Source organism: Phyllostomus discolor, chromosome 7, assembly GCF_004126475.2.
Source record: "Phyllostomus discolor isolate MPI-MPIP mPhyDis1 chromosome 7, mPhyDis1.pri.v3, whole genome shotgun sequence".
Lineage (NCBI taxonomy): Eukaryota > Metazoa > Chordata > Mammalia > Chiroptera > Phyllostomidae > Phyllostomus > Phyllostomus discolor.
In genome coordinates this window covers 27,486,380-27,505,149 of record NC_040909.2, presented here as the reverse complement: position 1 = coordinate 27,505,149, position 18,770 = coordinate 27,486,380, and the positions used below count along the sequence as shown (strand labels likewise).

The following is an 18,770-nucleotide window of genomic DNA, read 5'->3' as shown; positions in this document are numbered from 1 at the left end:
CACTTTGGACCTCTTCACTTCCTCACAGTTTAAACAAGTTAACAGCAATCATTCTTCATGTACATGTGTTTATACAGAAATATCTGGATGTATATTATATATTACATTTTAGAAAATAATTTTTTAAACATCATAGCAGTAAGAAAGGACTCATTATCTTCTATAACTGTAGACCTATGGTCCCACTGTAGAAAATTTTTCCACAATACAACAATCTTTTTTTTCTTAAAGATTTTATTTATTTATATTTAGAGAGAGGGGAAGGGAGGAAAGAGAGAAACATTGATGGTTGCCTCTCATAGGCACCCTGACTGGGGACTGAACCCACAACGCAGGCATGTACCCTGACCTAAAAATGAAATGGTGACCCTTCACATTGAGGGACAACACTTAACCAACTGAACCATACTGGCCAGGGCTCAAAGTAACAATTTTAATGGGTTATTTGTTTTACTGCCCTGTATTTAGGTGATATTTATAGTACAAAGTCTGGGAACAAAAGTGAGAAGCTTTCATTTCTTAGAAAAGAATCACATAAAATAGTAGAAACAGAAGAACCCACCATATGATAAATCACTTAAACAAAAATATCACACTGCCTACTAGGCTATGCATGCAACCAAAAGATTTGCACATTTGAATTAATCAACAGTTTCATTTATGTCTAGACACATCTAACAAATGACTTCATAATCACACTAGTTGATGGAGCTTATTTTGGGACTAAATCAGTACCTTGGAGTGGCAGAAGAACTGACTTCATTTACAAATATACCATATACAAAGCTACTCAAGTGACCTCACTAAACTTTAAATGTTAATGTTCAGCACAAGATAACATTATATACAATAACAAGTTGAGAATAAGAAATCTAGATTGTCACAAATATATACACATATACGGCCATGATATTTAACTGAAATTAAGTATATTTCTCAATTAATAAAGATAATCTGTATATGTAGCACTAGCAAATTACACATTTGTAACTTTAAACCTTCATTTAGAAAAGAACTAAAAAATCAAGTAAGTGTCAGATTACAACTTCTGGCTAACATGGAGGCATAGGTAGATATACTCTGGCTTCTTGCACAACCAAAAAAAGTAACAACCTATTTAAATACAAAAAACAACCAGAACTGTCAGAAAATAGAACTGTATGGAAGTGCAACAACCAAGGAGTTAAAGTAGAAACATTCACCGAGACTGGTAGGAGGGGCAGAGACGGGCACCCGGGAGGACAGGATGCTGACAAGGTGGCAGCTGATAGACCAGATGATCCCACATTTGTGTGTAGATAAGCTGGGAGGAAGAACTGGGGAGTTAGACAGACTGTGCAACCCAGGGTTCCAGCTCTGGAAACTAAAGCCTCAAAACCTCTGGCTGTAAAAACCTGTGGGGGTTACGATGGCAAGATAAACTCTCAGTCTCAGAAAAGAGTCCGCTGGAGGGGCCCACAGGATCCTAGAACATACATAAGCCCACCCACCCAGGAATCAGTACCAGGGCACCATGCAAAAGGGCACAATCCACTTGTGGGAAGCAAGGGAAGTGACTAAAAGCTGGGTGAGAGCCCAGCAAACAGCATTGTTCCCTCTCTGACCACCCCCCTCCACATACAGCACCATAACATGGCAAAGTCTGTTGCCCTGCCCTGGTGAATACATAGGGCTCTGCCCCTCACTATGTAACAGATGTGCCAAGATAAAGAAATATGGCCCAAATGAAAGAATAGATCAAAACCCCAGAAAAACAACTAAAAGATGAGGGAATAGGCCCTCATCAGGTGCAGATTTCAAAACACTGGTAATCAGGATGGTCATAGAAATTATTGAGTACCGGTGCAAAACAATGGAAGAAGTGAAGGATATACAAAGTGATATAAAGGAAAATATACAGGGAATCAACAGTGAAAGGAAAAAAAATGGGATTCAAGCCAACAATTTGGATCAGAAGGAAAAAATAAACATTCACCCAGAACAGAATGAAGAAACAAGGATTAAACAAAAATGAGGAGAGGCTTAGGAACCTCCAGGACGACTTTAAATGTTCCAACATCCGAATCATAGGGGTGTCGGAAGGAGAAGAGGAAGAGGCGAGAAATTGAAAATTTATTTGAAAAAATAATGTAGGAGAACTTCTCCAATCTGGTGAAAGAAATAGACTTCCAGGGAGTCCAGGAAGCTCAGAGAGCCCCAAAGAAGTTGGACCCAAAGAGCAACACACCAAGGCACATCATAATTACATTATTCAAGATGAAAGATAAGGAGAGAATCCTAGAAGCGGCAAGAGAAAAGGAGATAGTTACCTACAAAGGAGTTCCCATAAGGCTGTCAGTTGATTTCTCAACAGAAATCTTGTAGGCAAGGAGGGGCTGGAAAGAAGCATTCCAAGTCATGAAAGGCAAGGACCTACATCCAAGATTACTCTATCTAGCAAAGCTATCATTTAGAATGGAAGCGCAATTAAAAGTGCTTCCCAGTAAGGTCAAGTTAAAGGAGTTCATCATCACCAAATCCTTATTATATGAAACATTTCTTATCTAAGAAAAAGAAGATCAAAACTATGAACAGTAAAATGACAACAAACTCAAAACTACCAACAACTGACCTAAAAAATAAAAATAAAAAACAAACTAAGCAAACAACTAGAACAGGAATAGAATAACAGAAATAGAGATGACATGGAGGGTTCAGTGGGGAGGGTGAGAGGGGAGAATGGGGGAAAAGGTGCAGGGAATGAGAAGCATAAATGGTAGGTACAAAATAGGGGGAGGTTAAGAATAGTATAGGAAATGGAGAAGTCAAAGAACATACATGTATGACCCATGGACATGAACTAAGGTGGGGGGGAGGGGGTACAGGGCAGAGGGGAATAAAGGGGAGATAAAAATGGGTCAAATGTAATAGCATAATCAGTAAAATATATTTTAAAAAGGAAATAAAGAATGCAATTATCTGAAATAAATAATACACTGGAAGGAATAAACAGTAGGTTAGATGAAGCAGAGGATCAAATCAAGAGAAGACAAGGTAGGAAAGAACACACAAGCAAAGCAGAGAAAGAAAAAAAGAATTAAAAAATGAGAACTTAAGAAACCTTTGGGACAACATGAAGCATAACTACATCTGCATCACAGGAATACTCTAAGGAGAGGAGAGTGAGCAAGGGATCAAGAACCCATTTAAAGAAATAATGTCTGCTACTTTCCCTAGTCTGGTGAAGGAAAAACACACAAATCCAGGAAGTGCAGAAGGTACCAAATAAGATGGATTCAAAGGGGCCTACACCAAGACACATCATAATTAAAATGGCAAAGCTTAAAGACTAGACAATCCTAAAAGCCACAAGAGAAAAGCCGACAGTTTATCTACAAATGAGCTCCGATAAGACTGTCTTTTGATTTCTATAAAAGAAAACTGAAAAACAACTTATGAAAGCAGATTATCGATTATCTTGTGGACTGGGAGGAAATCATTCTAATCACAAAGTGAGCACAAATGGCATTCATTTCTGAGGTGGAAGCAATGTTCTGTTTCTTGTTCTGGGTAGTGGACACACTGAACTAGTTTGCTATATTCCACATTTGTTTTACATTTTTTAAGTGTGCTATATTTCATACTTTTAAAAAGATTAAAAGGAGAAAAACAGTCAGACATAAAAAGACTAATCCTCCAAAATATCAATTAAAATACATCTGAACTAAAAGTTTTGGAAAGCATATCAAAAAAGTGGCAGAAGACAGGCTCTGACATGCTAATACTTCAGCTTAATAACAGTAGCTTCCTGTCTTGGTGTGGCAAATTTTGTTCTCCTAAACTAATATTCAAAGTGATAATGAAAATGTAACTTGGAAATTGGGTAGGAAACAAAAAAAGCTATTCACCATTGTAGCCATGCCCTCCCCCCAACTACCAATTTGGGTCTACAAAATAATTAAGAATAAAAGTAGAAAGTTTACTACCAGAAATCTATGCAAAGCAATCTTTAAAAAAAAAATAACCCAAACAAAAACATTAATGTAATTTAGTTTTTATGTAAACAAAACTCAAAATCCTCACAGTACCTATTTATCTTCCAAACCAATGATAAAAGTTGACACACAGCATTTTGTAACTGACATTTTTTCTCATATACAAAAATAAATGTATTCTAAAATGATTAGTTGATTGTTTTTTGAGCTTCTACCAGACAACATGTTTTGGTAAGTAATATTTAAATCATTGTTTCTCTACAAAATCTACCAACAACAAAAAGGTACATTATTATAACATTAGTTTATAATACTTATGTAATTTATATCTTATGCAACAAGTAATCACATTAAGATATGAAAAAATATATCTCAAGGTTAAGCCCCTGTAATTTTATGAAAAAATGTATATTTACTTAGCAATTAATGTGTTAATTACATCATTCACTTTCATAGTAATCTAAAATTATGTAATTCAAATGAAATAGAAAATATTTTATATTTTTATTTATTGATTTGAGAGAGAGAGAGATTGATTTGTCATTCCACTTTGTTATGCATTCATTGGTTGCTTTTCATATATGCCTTGACTGGGGACTGAACACACAACCTTGGAGTATCAGGAAAACGTTTTAACTAACTGAGTTACCTGGCCAGGGCTGGAAAATATTTTCTTTAGGAATATATGATTTGGGGTCAGAAAGGACAAGGAATGTCCCAAATCTGACTCTGGCTATTACAGGCAAACACAATTAATTACCAATGTACCAGCTAGTTACCATATTTTCTTTGTATAATGTGCACCTATGTTTTTGGCTCAAACTTTCAGGAAAAAAATCTTTTGTCTTAATTTTTTAATTCAATTATTTATTTATATTTTGATACTTGCATAAAGGAATTTTAGCATTTATTTCTGAACATATTATGGTACAAGAAATTTTACGTAACAAATAATTACAAAACACAAGAACAGATGCAAGGTATTTTAGGTACTACCCATGTATAATGCACATCTTTATTTCTCCCTTAAAAATTTGGGCAAAAAGTGTATTATACATGGCAAAATATGGTCAACTTGCTTGTGTGTAACACTGGTGAAGCAGCATAATCTGAAAAGTGAACCCCATGTCTTCAAGCTCTATTCTCTCAGCTTTCTAGGCAGTTCTTGACAACGACTGTCAGCTCCCAGTACTCCCTCTTCATTTGCCAGGTTTTCACTGTTTCCTGCGTTGGTTTCATGCTATGTGTTCAGCAACCTCGAATACTTTACTTTTATTCACTGTTAATGATTCAGACTTACTAAAGCCACTTTCTAGTTTGTCAGGGAAATTCTAATGCTAAAAACATTATTAAATGCCGGAGACTTCCGGCAAGATGGAGGCATAGGTGGACACACCGTACCTCCACGCACAACCATGATTAAGACAACAACAATTTAGAGGCAGAATAACACCCAGAACTGACAGAATTTGTCTGAATGGAAGTTGGACAGCCAAGAAGATGAAGTAGACCGTTCATCCAGACCGGTAGGAAGGGTGGAGAGGAGCAGCCAGGTGCGGGTCGCAGCACGGGTCAAGGTGGGGAGAGCAGAGAGCAGTGGGCGCATAAGGCAACCGGGAGCACAGGATCGCAGCGGGTGGACCCTGAGTACGTGAGTGGCAGCTGGCAGACCCAGTGAGGTGGTGATTGTGGACCGGGACAGAGCACGCAGCCCAGGATCCCAGGGAAGGGACTGAGGTCCCAGGAGAACGGAGCTACTGCCATTGTTCCCTCCCTCCCCCGCATACAACATCACAATCTAGTGACTGGGGTGCCCAGCCTGGTGAACACCTAAGGCTCTGCCCCTCACCGTAACAGGAGCAACCAGACCAAAAAAAAAAAAAAAAAAAAAAAAAAAAAAGAGAGAGAGAGAGAGAGGGAGAGAGAGAGAGAGGGAGAGAGAGGTCTCAAACAGAAGAACAGATCAATGCCCCAGGGCTCATCCTTTTGAGCGACCAAGAGATAGCCAATCTATCAGATGCACAGTTCAAAACACTGGTGATCAGGAAGCTCACAGAATTGGTTGATTTGGGGCGCAAATTAGATGAAAAAAATGCAGGTTACCATAAAAGAGATGAAGGAAGATGCACGGAGAACCAATAGGGATGGGAAGGAAACTGGGACTCAAAACAACAGAGTGGACCAGAAGGAAGAAAAAAACAACCAAACAAGAAAGAATGAAGAAATAAGAATTCAAAAAAACGAGGAGAAGCTTAGGAACCTCCAGGACATCTTTAAAGGTTCCAACATCCGAGTTATAGGGGTACCAGAAGGGAAGAGGAAAAGCAACAGATTGAACACGTATTTGAACAAATAATAAAAGAGAACTTCCTCATTCTGGCAAAGGAAATAGACTTCCAGGAAGTCTAGGAAGCTCAGGCAGTCCCAAAGAAGTTGGACCCAAGAAGAAACACACCAAGGCAATCATAATTACATTAGCCAAGGTAAAAATGAAGGAGAGAATCCTAAAAGCAGCAAGAGATAAGGGGACAGTAACCTACAAAGGACTTCCCATCAGACTGTCAGCTGATTTCTCAAAAGAGACCTTACAGGCAAGAAGGGGCTGGAAAGAAATATTCCAAGTCATGAAAGACAAGTACCTATATCCCAGAATACTCTATCCAGCAAAGCTTTCATTTACAATAGAAGGGCAGATAAAGTGCTTCTCAGATAAGATCAAGTTAAAGGAGTTCATCATCACCAAGACCTTATTTTATGAAATGTTAAAGGGACTTATCTAAGAAAAGAAGATAAAGAAAAACATGTATAATAAAAGGACAGCAAACTCACAATTATTAACAACCACACCTAAAGCAAAATCAAAAGAAACTAAGCAAACAACTAGAACAGGAACAGAACCACAGAAATGGAGATCACATGGAGGGTTAGTAACAGGGGAGTGGGAGGAGGAGAGAGGGGGAAAAGGTACAGAGAATAAGTAGCATAGCTTGTAGGTTGAAAACAGACAGGGGGAGGGTAAGAATAGTATGGGAAATGTAGAAGCTAAAGAACTTATAAGTATGACACATGGACATGACTAAAGGGGGGGATATGGGTGGGAGAGGGGGTACAGGGTGGAGGGGAGTGAAGGGGGAAAATGGGACAACTGTAATAGCATAATCAATAAAATATATTTAAAAAAACATTATTAAATGCCTTTCGTAGAACCAACTTCTGTCCCTGAGCATTGAGGGCAAGATGGGATTCAGGTCCCTTGGGAGAGAATAGGGTAGATTATGTCCCTTTAAAGCCAATGCTCTGACAGACCATCAACAGAATGCTGCAAATAAGAAAGCTATTTCACAAGAGAACACTGCCTTTGTCCACAAGCATTTCAAGCACCCTTGATTTTTTAATTTTTTTGGAAGAATTCACCCTTCCTATGTCAAACTGACTTCAATTGTCTAAAACAAGTACTGATGAGGAAGCAAGGCAAATGGCTCTGAGAAGAAGCCAGTTCAGCTTAACTGCACTTTGGCAACTGACAGTTCCCACCCACCAAAACAAAAACAAAAACATACCCACATATTAACAAAAACAAAGATATCCACACACAATATAGCCAAACACTTGTAGATTATAAAGTTGCTAAAGTCAAGGACTATGTCTTATTTTTGCTCATTCTTCTAATATTTTTAAATGGCTGCTACTTACCATAAAGTGGGTATGAATACAGAGAATAATTCAAACACATTATTAGATAAAATAATTCAATTTTATCTCCAGAGTTAAAATTACTAAAAATGACACAAGTCAATTAATATGAGTGTTAAAAAGGACAAGTTCAGGGTACTATGAGCATCTATGAGGCTTACTTAACACTATCTGGGGGCTAGGAAAGGTATTTCCCAAAAAGAAATATTTAAGTCTTTTATTAGTTTTCCACTGCTGCATAACAAATTACTGTAAGTTTAGCAGCTTAAAACAAGTCATTTACTAATTTAAAGTTTTATAGGGCAGAAGTCCAGGCAAGGTGTTGGGTTCCCTGCTTAGGGTCTTTCATAAAGCTGAAGTCAAGGTGTCAGTGGACTGTGTACTCATCAGGAGGACTTCTAGGCTCATTCAGGCAAAATTCTGTTATTTGTCGTTGTGAGACTGAGGTTCCAGTTTTCCTTCTTGACTGTCAACCAGAAGTTGCCCTCTGCTCCTACAGAACCCCCATCTTCAAAGTCAGCAACAGAGAATCTGCCTCAGATTGAATCCCTTACTCTCTTTGTTTTTGACTCTAGATGGAGATTTAAAGAGTGCATGTAATTAGGTCAGATCCATGCAGCTAATCTCACTTTCCTCAAGTCAGCTGTGCCAGATGTCATAAACTAATCAAAGCATGCATCTGATTATATTATAGTACAGATACATAGGACATATAAGGGTGAGAATCCTGCCTACCATAAGCTGAAACCTGAAGAATAAACAGAAAATGAAGATGAGGAGAAGGGAGTTGGAGACAGTGTGGGCACAACTGATATGCTGAGTCAGGAAAAGAACATGGAAGAACAAGGGTAAAAAAGTATGTGTGACTGGTCTCTCCAGTACTCAGCAAAGTAACTGGCACATACCTGTCAAGAGTATGAACCAAGACACCAAATCATGCCAAATTAAGCTAGCTAGTATGTATTTACTAAGGGCTTGTATACTTATACCTAATAAGAGAAAAAGTAGGAAGTTTCTTACAATACTAAGCCATTAGGCAGAATTGAGGGGTGACAAAACAGGGGAAGTAACATGGACAGGAAACTGAACTGGGCATTTAAAAACTGGGCTCTCCTGCTATCTCTGCTAAATGGAAGTGACCAAATAAAATAAGCTCTAAGGGCCTTAGTTTTTCCTTAACTATAAAAGAGATGACTTAACTTCTTGATCTCTAAGATCAAGATCCTAACTATCCTAAAAAATGGAAGGCATGGTTTTTATCCTGCAGCAAATTCTATTTATAGAATCTATATATTAATTCATGTTGTAATCTAGATATTGCTCCATCAGTAGTAACATTAAAAAGACAAATTCACAGAGCACCCTATTTTAAATACTGAATTTACTTTCTTTTACAAATTTAGCAATAATCAGATGCTCCTGGGTTATGGCTTACTTGCTTTTCACAATTTAAAAAAACACAAAAATTACACACCAATACCAGGTCCTACAAATAAGAGGAAATAAAGGTGATGCCATCTGTAATTGGGCAATTTTAATAATCGACCCAATACAATTGTTTAGAAAATATACAGAATTTCTATTTCGAAAACACTGTTGAACTATAATAGAAAATTGCCATTTCATAAAAGGTGTGAAGTGTAAGTCTGAAAATATTCAGTGGAATGTCATTCAGCTGCTTCAATCAATAAAATGCTTCTCAATGGCTTTTACAGAGGTACATATATTTTTAATAGGTATATTTCCCTGAGTTCCAACAGAGCTGACAGTCTGGGGAGAACATAGGAAACTGAATTTTCAGTAGAGAGTAATAGAGGATGGAGGGTGGTACAAGGAGAGAATCCCAAAGAACTGCAGAATATCCCTTTGTGCACTCAGCTAAGTATTGAGCAACACAGATATATCTAAGGCACATACACCTGAGACTGGTGAAAAGAACTATCCAAAATAATTAAAGTAGTTGTTTCTGAACCTTTTTCCCCTTATTACCCTGACCCAGGACCTTTCTAAAAAAAATTTCCCCCCCAATTACCTCAATGAAATTTTAATACCACTACCAACCTAACGTGTATAACTTTGGCCTTTTGGCAGACCACAGATCACTGTAATGTGTAAGATTTTTTCACGTACACACCTTTAAAAAAGGAATTTTCTGCTAAATTGGAGGTGATATCACCCCCAATGAGAATGCATGGATTAGAGGGAAGAGGGTTGTATTCTCACAAGCTAGGCTGGAAAAGCTCATCATTCCTAAAGCACTAGGTAGAGTACTATGGAAAAACTCAGTAGTAGAGAATAATCGGCCTATTTTAAAATTAAATAACATAACATTTACAGTAGGAACAAAAGTTTTAAAAATATGAATAAATCTTAGATATAAAAGGCCATGCACAGTGAAATTACAAAATTTGTTGAGAAATTAAAAATTACAAAAAACATGGAGAGATATTAACTTGTTCATGGATCTGAAGACTCGATATTGTTTAGATATTAGTTTTTGCCAACATGATCTATAGGTCAACACAATTCCAATTTCATTTTTTCCCTAGAAATTGACAAGCTGAGTCTCAAACTCACATGTAAACAAAAAATACCGAGAATAGCCAGGACAATTTTGAAAAAGAAAAAAGGTTAGTGATTTCAAAACTTAGAGTATCGTAACAGTCTGGTATTGGCATTAAGCTAGACAAATGCATCAATGGAACATAACCAAGTCCATAAAGAGATCCTTACATATATGGACAACTGACTGTTGATAAAGATGCAAAGGCAATTCAATGAAGAAAAGTAGTACAGCCTTTTAAATCAGTATTTTAGTAACTGGATATATCATACATATAAAAGTGAACTCTGACATGTACCTTGCACCATATACAAATATTAACTCAAAAAAGATTATAGATCTAAATGTGATATTTAAAACTATAAAACTTCTAGCAGATACAAGAAAAATCTATGTGACATTGAGATAGATTTTTTTTTACATACAACACCAAACCGAGATCCATAAGGGAATGTGATACATTGGGCTTCATAAAAATTTAAAACTTCTGCTTTTCAAAACAAGTCTTAAGAGGAGGAAAATAAAGCCACAGACTGAGGACTTGTATCCAGAATACACAAAGAACTCTCAAACTCAAGATAAGAAAAAGAAACTAACAAAAACACTTGAGAAGACATTTCACCACAGAAGATATACAGATTGCTAAGAAGCACATGAAAAGATGCTCAATATCATTAGTTATCACAGAAATGCAAATGAAAACTACAATGAAATACACTGTGAGATACACATCTCTTAAATGTGTTTAAGATGAGAAAAGACTGATCATACCAAATATTGGTGAGGATGTAGAGAAACTGGAATTCTCATATTTCATGGGAATGTATAATGAATGGTACAACCACTTTGGAAACAGTTGCAGTGTCTTAAAAAGTTAAACATACACCTACCATATGGTCAGACTATTTCACCACTACATAATTACTCAAGAAAAAAAAACATATTTCATACAAAAACTTGTATAAAAATGCTCACAGTAGCTTTATTTGTAATAGATGAAAAGAGGAAACAACTCAAATATCTATCAATTGGTCAGCTAGTGAAAAAACAAATTGTGTATACTGGTACAATGGAATACTGCTGAGGTTATGTACACTCTGTGCAACAGAAAGGAATTAACTATAAACACATGCCACAACATGAATCTCAAAATAAGTATGACTTGAAAAAAGCTACACAAAAGAAGGACATATTATATAATTACATTTTTTAAAACTATAGAAAATACAAATGAATCTACAGTGACATAAAGCACATGAGCTATTAAGAGCAAATGAGACCTACCTATGAGGTTGTTTAATAGCTTCAGCTCAGTCTGAAATTTAGGACATAATTTATGAAATTTCTGCTATACTCTTATGACTATCATTTTTATTCATAAGTACAATAAAGTCGCCAGGATTATTTCTGAGTATACAAGATACTCCATTCCTAGAAAAATTCCATTGTATAGCCAATGTTAATTTATATATACAAGTCCACTAATGTTGCTTCAAACAAAAAATGTAGAGGACATTTAATCTATTTGGGAAGTTGGTAATATATTTAATAATCATAATAAATATAAACATTCTAAAATTTCTACTTATGCACTGGAGCAGAATTTTTGTTTGGTGAAAACAACCCATTTATTACCAATTAGCAAGACTAATTTACTTAACCAGGGCTAAGAGGAGACCTGGTTGAATAAATTATGTTATATACACATAATCTAAAATTGTGTAGCTATAAAGAATGAGGAAGCTCTCTATATATTAATATGGAGGATGAGTTCCCAAAATACCCTGGGGATGAAAAAAGAAGATGCAGAACACATATATGCTAAGTAAGAAACTAAACATGAATGAAATACAAAATGAGTCACCATCAGTTTCTAGCTGCAAAAACAGCTGTTTCAAACTCATAGGTACAAACAGAATGGTAGTTATCACAGGGGAAACGGGGGGCAGGGGGGCCGCGGGCGGAGGAGAATGAGGGAAAAGGGGGTCAAATACAAGGTGACCAAAAGAGACTAGACTTCAGGTGGGGAGCACACAATAGAGTATACAGATGCTATACTATAAAGTTGTATACTGAAATTTATGTGTTTGTTCTTAACCAATGTTGCTCCAATAAATTCAATTTTTTAAAAAACCCAGCTGGTTTCATTAAACAATACCTTCTTTTTTCATGACCACCACAAGAGCCATTTAGTCACAATGACAGAACATACCTTCATTTATGGATCTTAGGGAAAACCTGAACATTGGTGAAGAAAATTTTTTAAATGTGAGGCTGAAATCTAGAAGCATTGGCAAGAATAAAGGAGAGGTGCCATTCCTAGACATGGAGAAAATATAGGGGAATTCTCTTTTGGGAGGAAGCTGAGTTGGTTCTCTCTTCTTTACTGCCCTTTCTACTCCATGTTACATGGAAGCCAGCCAGAAGCTGGGTGGGTACACTTGAGATGGGGCTGGAGAGTTGTGGGCTGCAATACCAATCTTTATGGGTAGCTCAGAAGACCATGTAGACACATAGAGTTTCAGGGCAGACTGCACATAAGCTCAGCTGAGTGAAGAGGTTTTAAGAACTTAGGAACATCAAATCTTAGTGTATTGACAGCTAACAGAAGAGACATGGGGGGAGACACAAGAAAGATTTGTTATCGATTAGAGCACTTCTTGCTAATTTCCATAAAAAATTAGAGAACATTGGGAAGGATGTAAGCGGGTGGAATCCAGGCAACGTGTGTAAACTTATGGCTCACTACTTAATGTTAACTGCCAACAATATTATTATAATGTATTATTATTAAAATGTATAGTTAACATTTTTTTAAAACAATAGAAAATACAAATGACTCTATAGTGACATAGAGCAGATGAGAAATTAAGAGCAAATGAGACCTACCTATGAAGTTGTTTAATAACTTCAGCATAAAAATTATCTGCTTGTGTTATGTACATATAAACGTAAACACGTGTATGTTTATATTTGCAGAGTACTTCATCTAAAAAGGAAAATCAATGTTATTTCAATAATCTTGGAAAGTTTTTTTTTTTTAATCCTCACCCAAGAATATGTTTATTGATTTTAGAAAGAGAGGAAGGGGAAGAGAGAAAAAGAGAAAGAGACAGACAGACAGACAGACAGAGATAGAAACACTGATGTCACAGAGAAACACTGAGTAGGTGCCCCCCATACACATCCCAACCAGGGACTGAACCTGGAATCTAGGTTATGTGCCCTGCCTGGGAATCGAACCCACATCCTTTTGGTGTATGGGATGATATTCCAACCAACGGAGCCACCTAGCCAGGGCAATCCTGGGAAGTACTTTTGGAAGTTCAGAAGCTGTTAACAATTTGGAAAACTACTTTGGCAAAACCAATCCCAAATATTTTGAACAGCAATGTACATCTAAATTCAGAAGCCAATAAGTAAAATATACAAGCATTTTCAAAAATGCTAAGTTATTGTAGGCAGGATCTGCTGACTAGCTCTTAAATCAATTCTCTCTGGGCTTAAAAAGGGTCACTCATAATCTAAGTCTTTCTTTGTTTTAAACACAAAAAACAGCATTGGCTGAATTATAATTAACCCCAGTTTGATACTATTTTCAATGACATTATTATCCAGCCAAACTATATGGCACTAGGGAGGCTTGTGTATTCATTCATTTGCAATGCTAAAATTTAATGCCAGGTGGCATATGAAAATTAGAATCACATGTGTATTAAAATTTAAAAAGTAGAGGTCCACATAATATGAGCATAACTTTTAGAAATAAAAATCTATTTTTGAATCATTATTGCTTTATGGCACTATCTGGCATATCTCTCTTCAATTCACTTTTTTATTTCCCCAGTTACTGTCAAGTCTGACATGGGTTCAAATACCTGTTCTGCTATCTTTACTGATCCTGGAGATGCTTTTAACTTTACTGAGTTTCAGTTTTGTCACCTACTAGTAGAATGAAAATGTTAACCTACTAGCTTTACAAAATTCTTTTGTGAGTTAAATCAAGTAACATAAAAAGGTTTAGGCATCTTACTGTCTCTGAAATAAAATTCTATAATTAACAGCAACTTATATCACTCTGGATAGAGAAAAAACCTCTACTTATAGAAAATAATTTTCTTATGAATTTAGACTTTTACTCTGAAACATTATTAGTATATTAGTTTAAATTATTTGAGCTCCAAAGCATGGCATTAAGTTCTAATAAATCCTAGGAAAAGGCATTTAATTATTATTTTAGTCACATCAATCTAAAAATACAAACGAAAACTGGGCAAAAGTAGGTCATTCAAGGTCATTGGAATTTTTACAGTATCCTAAATTTGGGGTGGGAAAACACCCCGAAGGCCATTAATGTAACCCCAAGGCCAAAATGTAATTTTAAAATAAAACAAAAGTGAACCCTGAAGTTAAATGGATTTGCTCAAGTAGTATAGCTAATAAGGTTAGGCTGATACAAGTACTTAGGTCTTTCAAGTTATATCCCAATTGTTTTCACTATATATACACCACTCTGCCTTTAAACATTTTTTGACTGTTTCACCTTTCTAGTTTACCATGCTTCTTCTACATCCAAGTGACTTTTATTTTTCCAAAAGTTTGCCATTTTAACTATTTAGAGGTAATCAAAAGTCTTCTATTAGTTTGCCTATCCAAACAACTCTTTTCCCTTATTCCTTTCTATGAAAATGTTTTTCTCCAGATATGGAATATAATCAGTGATGATAGGCCCCTATTCTCACCCTAGCAGATGAACTATGATTAATCTAAGCAAAAGCTAATTCCATTCTACCTTTGCTAGTGAAATAGTTTAGAGTGGGCTTGTAACTAATGGACTCTCAGGGGAAGTTTTGTGGGGATTCTGAAAAAAATGTTTTTGCTTGATTCTGAAGAAAAGGAAATGTATAGGGAGAGTCCCCTTCCACGTTTTTTGGTTTCTCATGAGTACAGGGTCCAACAGTCATCTCTTTAACATGAGGAGAAAACCGAAAGTCTCACCAAGAAGCTCACCCAGAGCTCTGACTTTACCATCTTTACCAACCCCCAAATCACCTTGCTTTGGATTACAGAATCATATAATCAATAAATCTGGATGTAATCAAGAGTCAACTACTTGTGACTTAAAGCCACAAATATAAGACTCCAGTATTTTCTAGTGAAATCATCTTACCTCACTTCTACAACAGACTTCCTTCTCAGACCAAATATTATGAAGGCATAACAGAAATTTTAAATTAAGAGTTTTGTTCAAAATCAATTAGGGATGTTACTAAAAAATGGTATTTAATGCTTCACAGTATTCAAACCTTTAGGATATGACTAAAAAACTAATCTAACATAATAACAACAAATTAATCAGAATAAAACAAATCTGAACTCTTCAACCTATTCTAAAAATTCATAAACAATGTTAAATTTCAAAAAGTCAAATGTTATTCTCAAATATGTATTTAAATTTTAGAAAAACACCATTGTCACACTTACATAAACCTTAAAATTATTCTATTACCTGTCAGAGTCGGTGGATATTACATGACAAAACAGTATAAATTTAAAACACACATCTCTTAAAACGCCATCTGATTCCTTACCACAGAGGACAAAAACAGAAAAAGAAAAAAATGTACCATCATTAATTAGAAGAATGGCCAAAGAGTTAACAAATCTTGTAATTATGGCAATATTCTAAACTACTGAGTCATAAGAGTAAAGGCCTAAAAGCAACCATAAAAATTTTTGTCAAAAACCCATGAATCACTGAAGGCAACCAAAGTCACCTTCAAGAAGGGCTACTGATCTGAAATACCATATAACCGACCTTTTAGTTCTGACCCAAGTTTGAGAACAAGGGAACAAGCTACAAGATGTTAAGAAATGATGATTAAAAGTAAGTAAAGAAAGGAATCTGTAAGTACAGGCTAAAAATCGTAAAAGTTAGGGAGCAGAGAAGTAACACACTAGCTATAACATAAATAATAGCTTCCAAGGCCATCACAGCATAATAACTGATGCTCAAAAAGGATTCTGAATAAAATTTTTTAAAGTTAGCATAATTTAATTAACGTGGGAGAACAGCAGTGTTGGCTATAACAAGACTTGTAATGATGGACAAATTAATCCTCGTCATAAGTAGGATTCGAGTTCAATCTTTCTCACCAAGATAAGGTCTGTTAGTACTATTTAAAACACACACACACACACACACACACACACACACACACAACCAGAGTTAAACAGAGCAGTAAGCTATTTCCCTCCTTTAAGTCTGTATTTTCTATCCTAAGAAAAGTAGACTCTCCACAATATCTCCATTAGGTAAAGTGACCAAGAACTTCATTTAAACTAAGAAAATTAATCCACCTTTTAAAAATAAGATAAATACTTTTTATATCTACTTAACATTAAGTGGTCACATTAACGTTGTATGAAAGAATAGAAGAAAGATGAGAGTTCAAGATGACCTTTCAGGGTGGGTTTTCTTAGAATTACCAATCCTTTTCTAGGTCATCTGTTTTAGTGTTGCTATAGTGACTTTATGAATCACAACCTTCCCCCACCCCTCCATAATTCAGAGGACTAAATTATGAAAAATGTACTGAAAAAGTATTTAAAGTAAATATATATACATTGACGAATTTGATATTACAGTACATTATATATCTTCAGCCTCAATTTAGTAAATGAAAGAAACTAATAGCCACAGGAAAACATATACAGAAAGGAAATTATTTGTATACCTAATCTCTCTAAAACTTGCCCTCATTCCAGTTCTGAATGTTAAACACTATATCTTTAAATTTGCAGACTTTTCAAACAATATGTCTTTCTTTACTGAGAAACTTAAACAGATGAGTCTTTGTGTATAATGCTTGCCAGGATTATTTAGGAGGAAAAACTGATCTTATAATCAAGTTAAATATATTATAAACTTAATAAAAATGTCTTTTATATTTGAGTTCACAAAAGAGAACCCTAGCCTGAAATGTATACAAGTAATGAACAATGAAGTGTCAAAATGTCTGCATCTTACTTTCAAATGGCATTCAGAAGAATATATATGTATGTGTGTAAAAAATATATATATAATCTATGTAAATATAAGAAAGTAAATGTGGCAAAATATATTCAGAGTAATTTTTGAACATTTCTGATAAAATTTTTAAAGTAAAAAGCTAGGGGAACAATGGCCCCTCACCGGCTTCTAATTCTCTTGTATTTTAGTCATTACCCTGAAAACATGGCCAGTTCCTTCCCTTTTTGCCTCAAGAAGCTTCTAACCTCATTTAAAACTGTTACAGAATTGTGTTATGTCTTTTAAACAAAATCATAACTCTTAAGAGTTTTTAAAAGGAGGCTTAAAGACAGGTATCAGTGAATCAATTGTTTACCTGGAAGTTAACATCTTCTTTCTTAAATATTAGTGCTCGAACTTCATCAGGATCTCCATTAAATATAGCTTGCACCAGTGATGGCTAAAATATAAGAGAGTAATAAAAACATTAATCACAGCACATGGATGATTCTAAAGATATTTCCATGTAACTTTTAAGCCTAAAATTTTCTTCCCTATAGCAACAATGATCATTTGGTTTTCGACATTAACTAAAAGTGTCATGAAGTCAAATCACATCAAAACACAGGATTCCTCCTTAGGTGGGGAGGGGTAGGCCTAATTTTAAAAAATCAATTCAAAATGACCAAAATTAGGTGGTATAATTCAAGTGCAAGTCTTTTGTTTATATATACAGTAAAAAGAGAGTTTCTGCCAATTACAATACGAGGGTGACACCTCAGCCTCTACTTGTGGGACACAATTTGTCAAACAAGCAGCTTCCAGTCAACGCTGAGGCCCAGGAGAGAAGCTTCTTTGAAAAGTTCTGTTTGTGGCATCAAGTAACTTGCATGGGTCTGCATTACATGTATAAAGATATAAATATAAAGAAAGAAAAGCTGGCAATTTATGAAAACTACTACTATTCAAAGACCAAAAAATACTGTATACCTGAATAACATGAAGAGACAAACACGTGCAAGTCTAAATATAACAATTAATCAACGACACGGCCTCTCTGATAAGGTATCATATTATACCAGTCAAACAAGAAGCCAATTAACAACAGCATTAAAAATAAGGTTAAGAATAAAGTCTGATTCTTTTCCTATGAAAGCCTTGCATGTAAATACACAAAATTCATTACAGAAAAAGTCTGTGTCTCGGTGTTGCTGGCAGCAGTCAACCTTTCCTAAAACAGAGTTTCTCATTCTTGTTACATCAGTTTTTAAAACCACAAAATGAAAACAGAAACGTAGTTGCCATAACTACTATTCTCAAATTATTTTTAAAGTTTTTAAGAGATTAAGAGAGAGCATTTAAAATCTGAAGTGTTATCTAAACATCTGAAAAATTAAAAATTAGAAATGTACACATTTTATATATAATATTGCATCGTATTTATACAACTATATTGCTTTGACTCTGGTTTTTAATGAAACTAGTGGAAACTTATGCTTATTCTTAAACATAAAATTTACCCTACTTC

At 35.4% G+C, this 18,770-nt stretch overlaps 1 protein-coding gene across 8 annotated transcripts in view; it reads right to left on the bottom strand.

Annotated features, from left to right (window-relative positions):
- ANKRD28 (ankyrin repeat domain 28) overlaps positions 1-18,770 on the bottom strand; it is a 175,847-nt gene that overhangs the window by 86,644 nt on the left and 70,433 nt on the right. For all 8 annotated transcript variants that reach the window (XM_036030611.1, XM_036030616.1, XM_036030612.1 and 5 more), the window contains one exon: positions 17,619-17,702. In XM_036030611.1, coding sequence (XP_035886504.1) covers positions 17,619-17,702 — 84 coding nt within the window. The remainder of the gene's footprint in view (positions 1-17,618; positions 17,703-18,770) is intronic.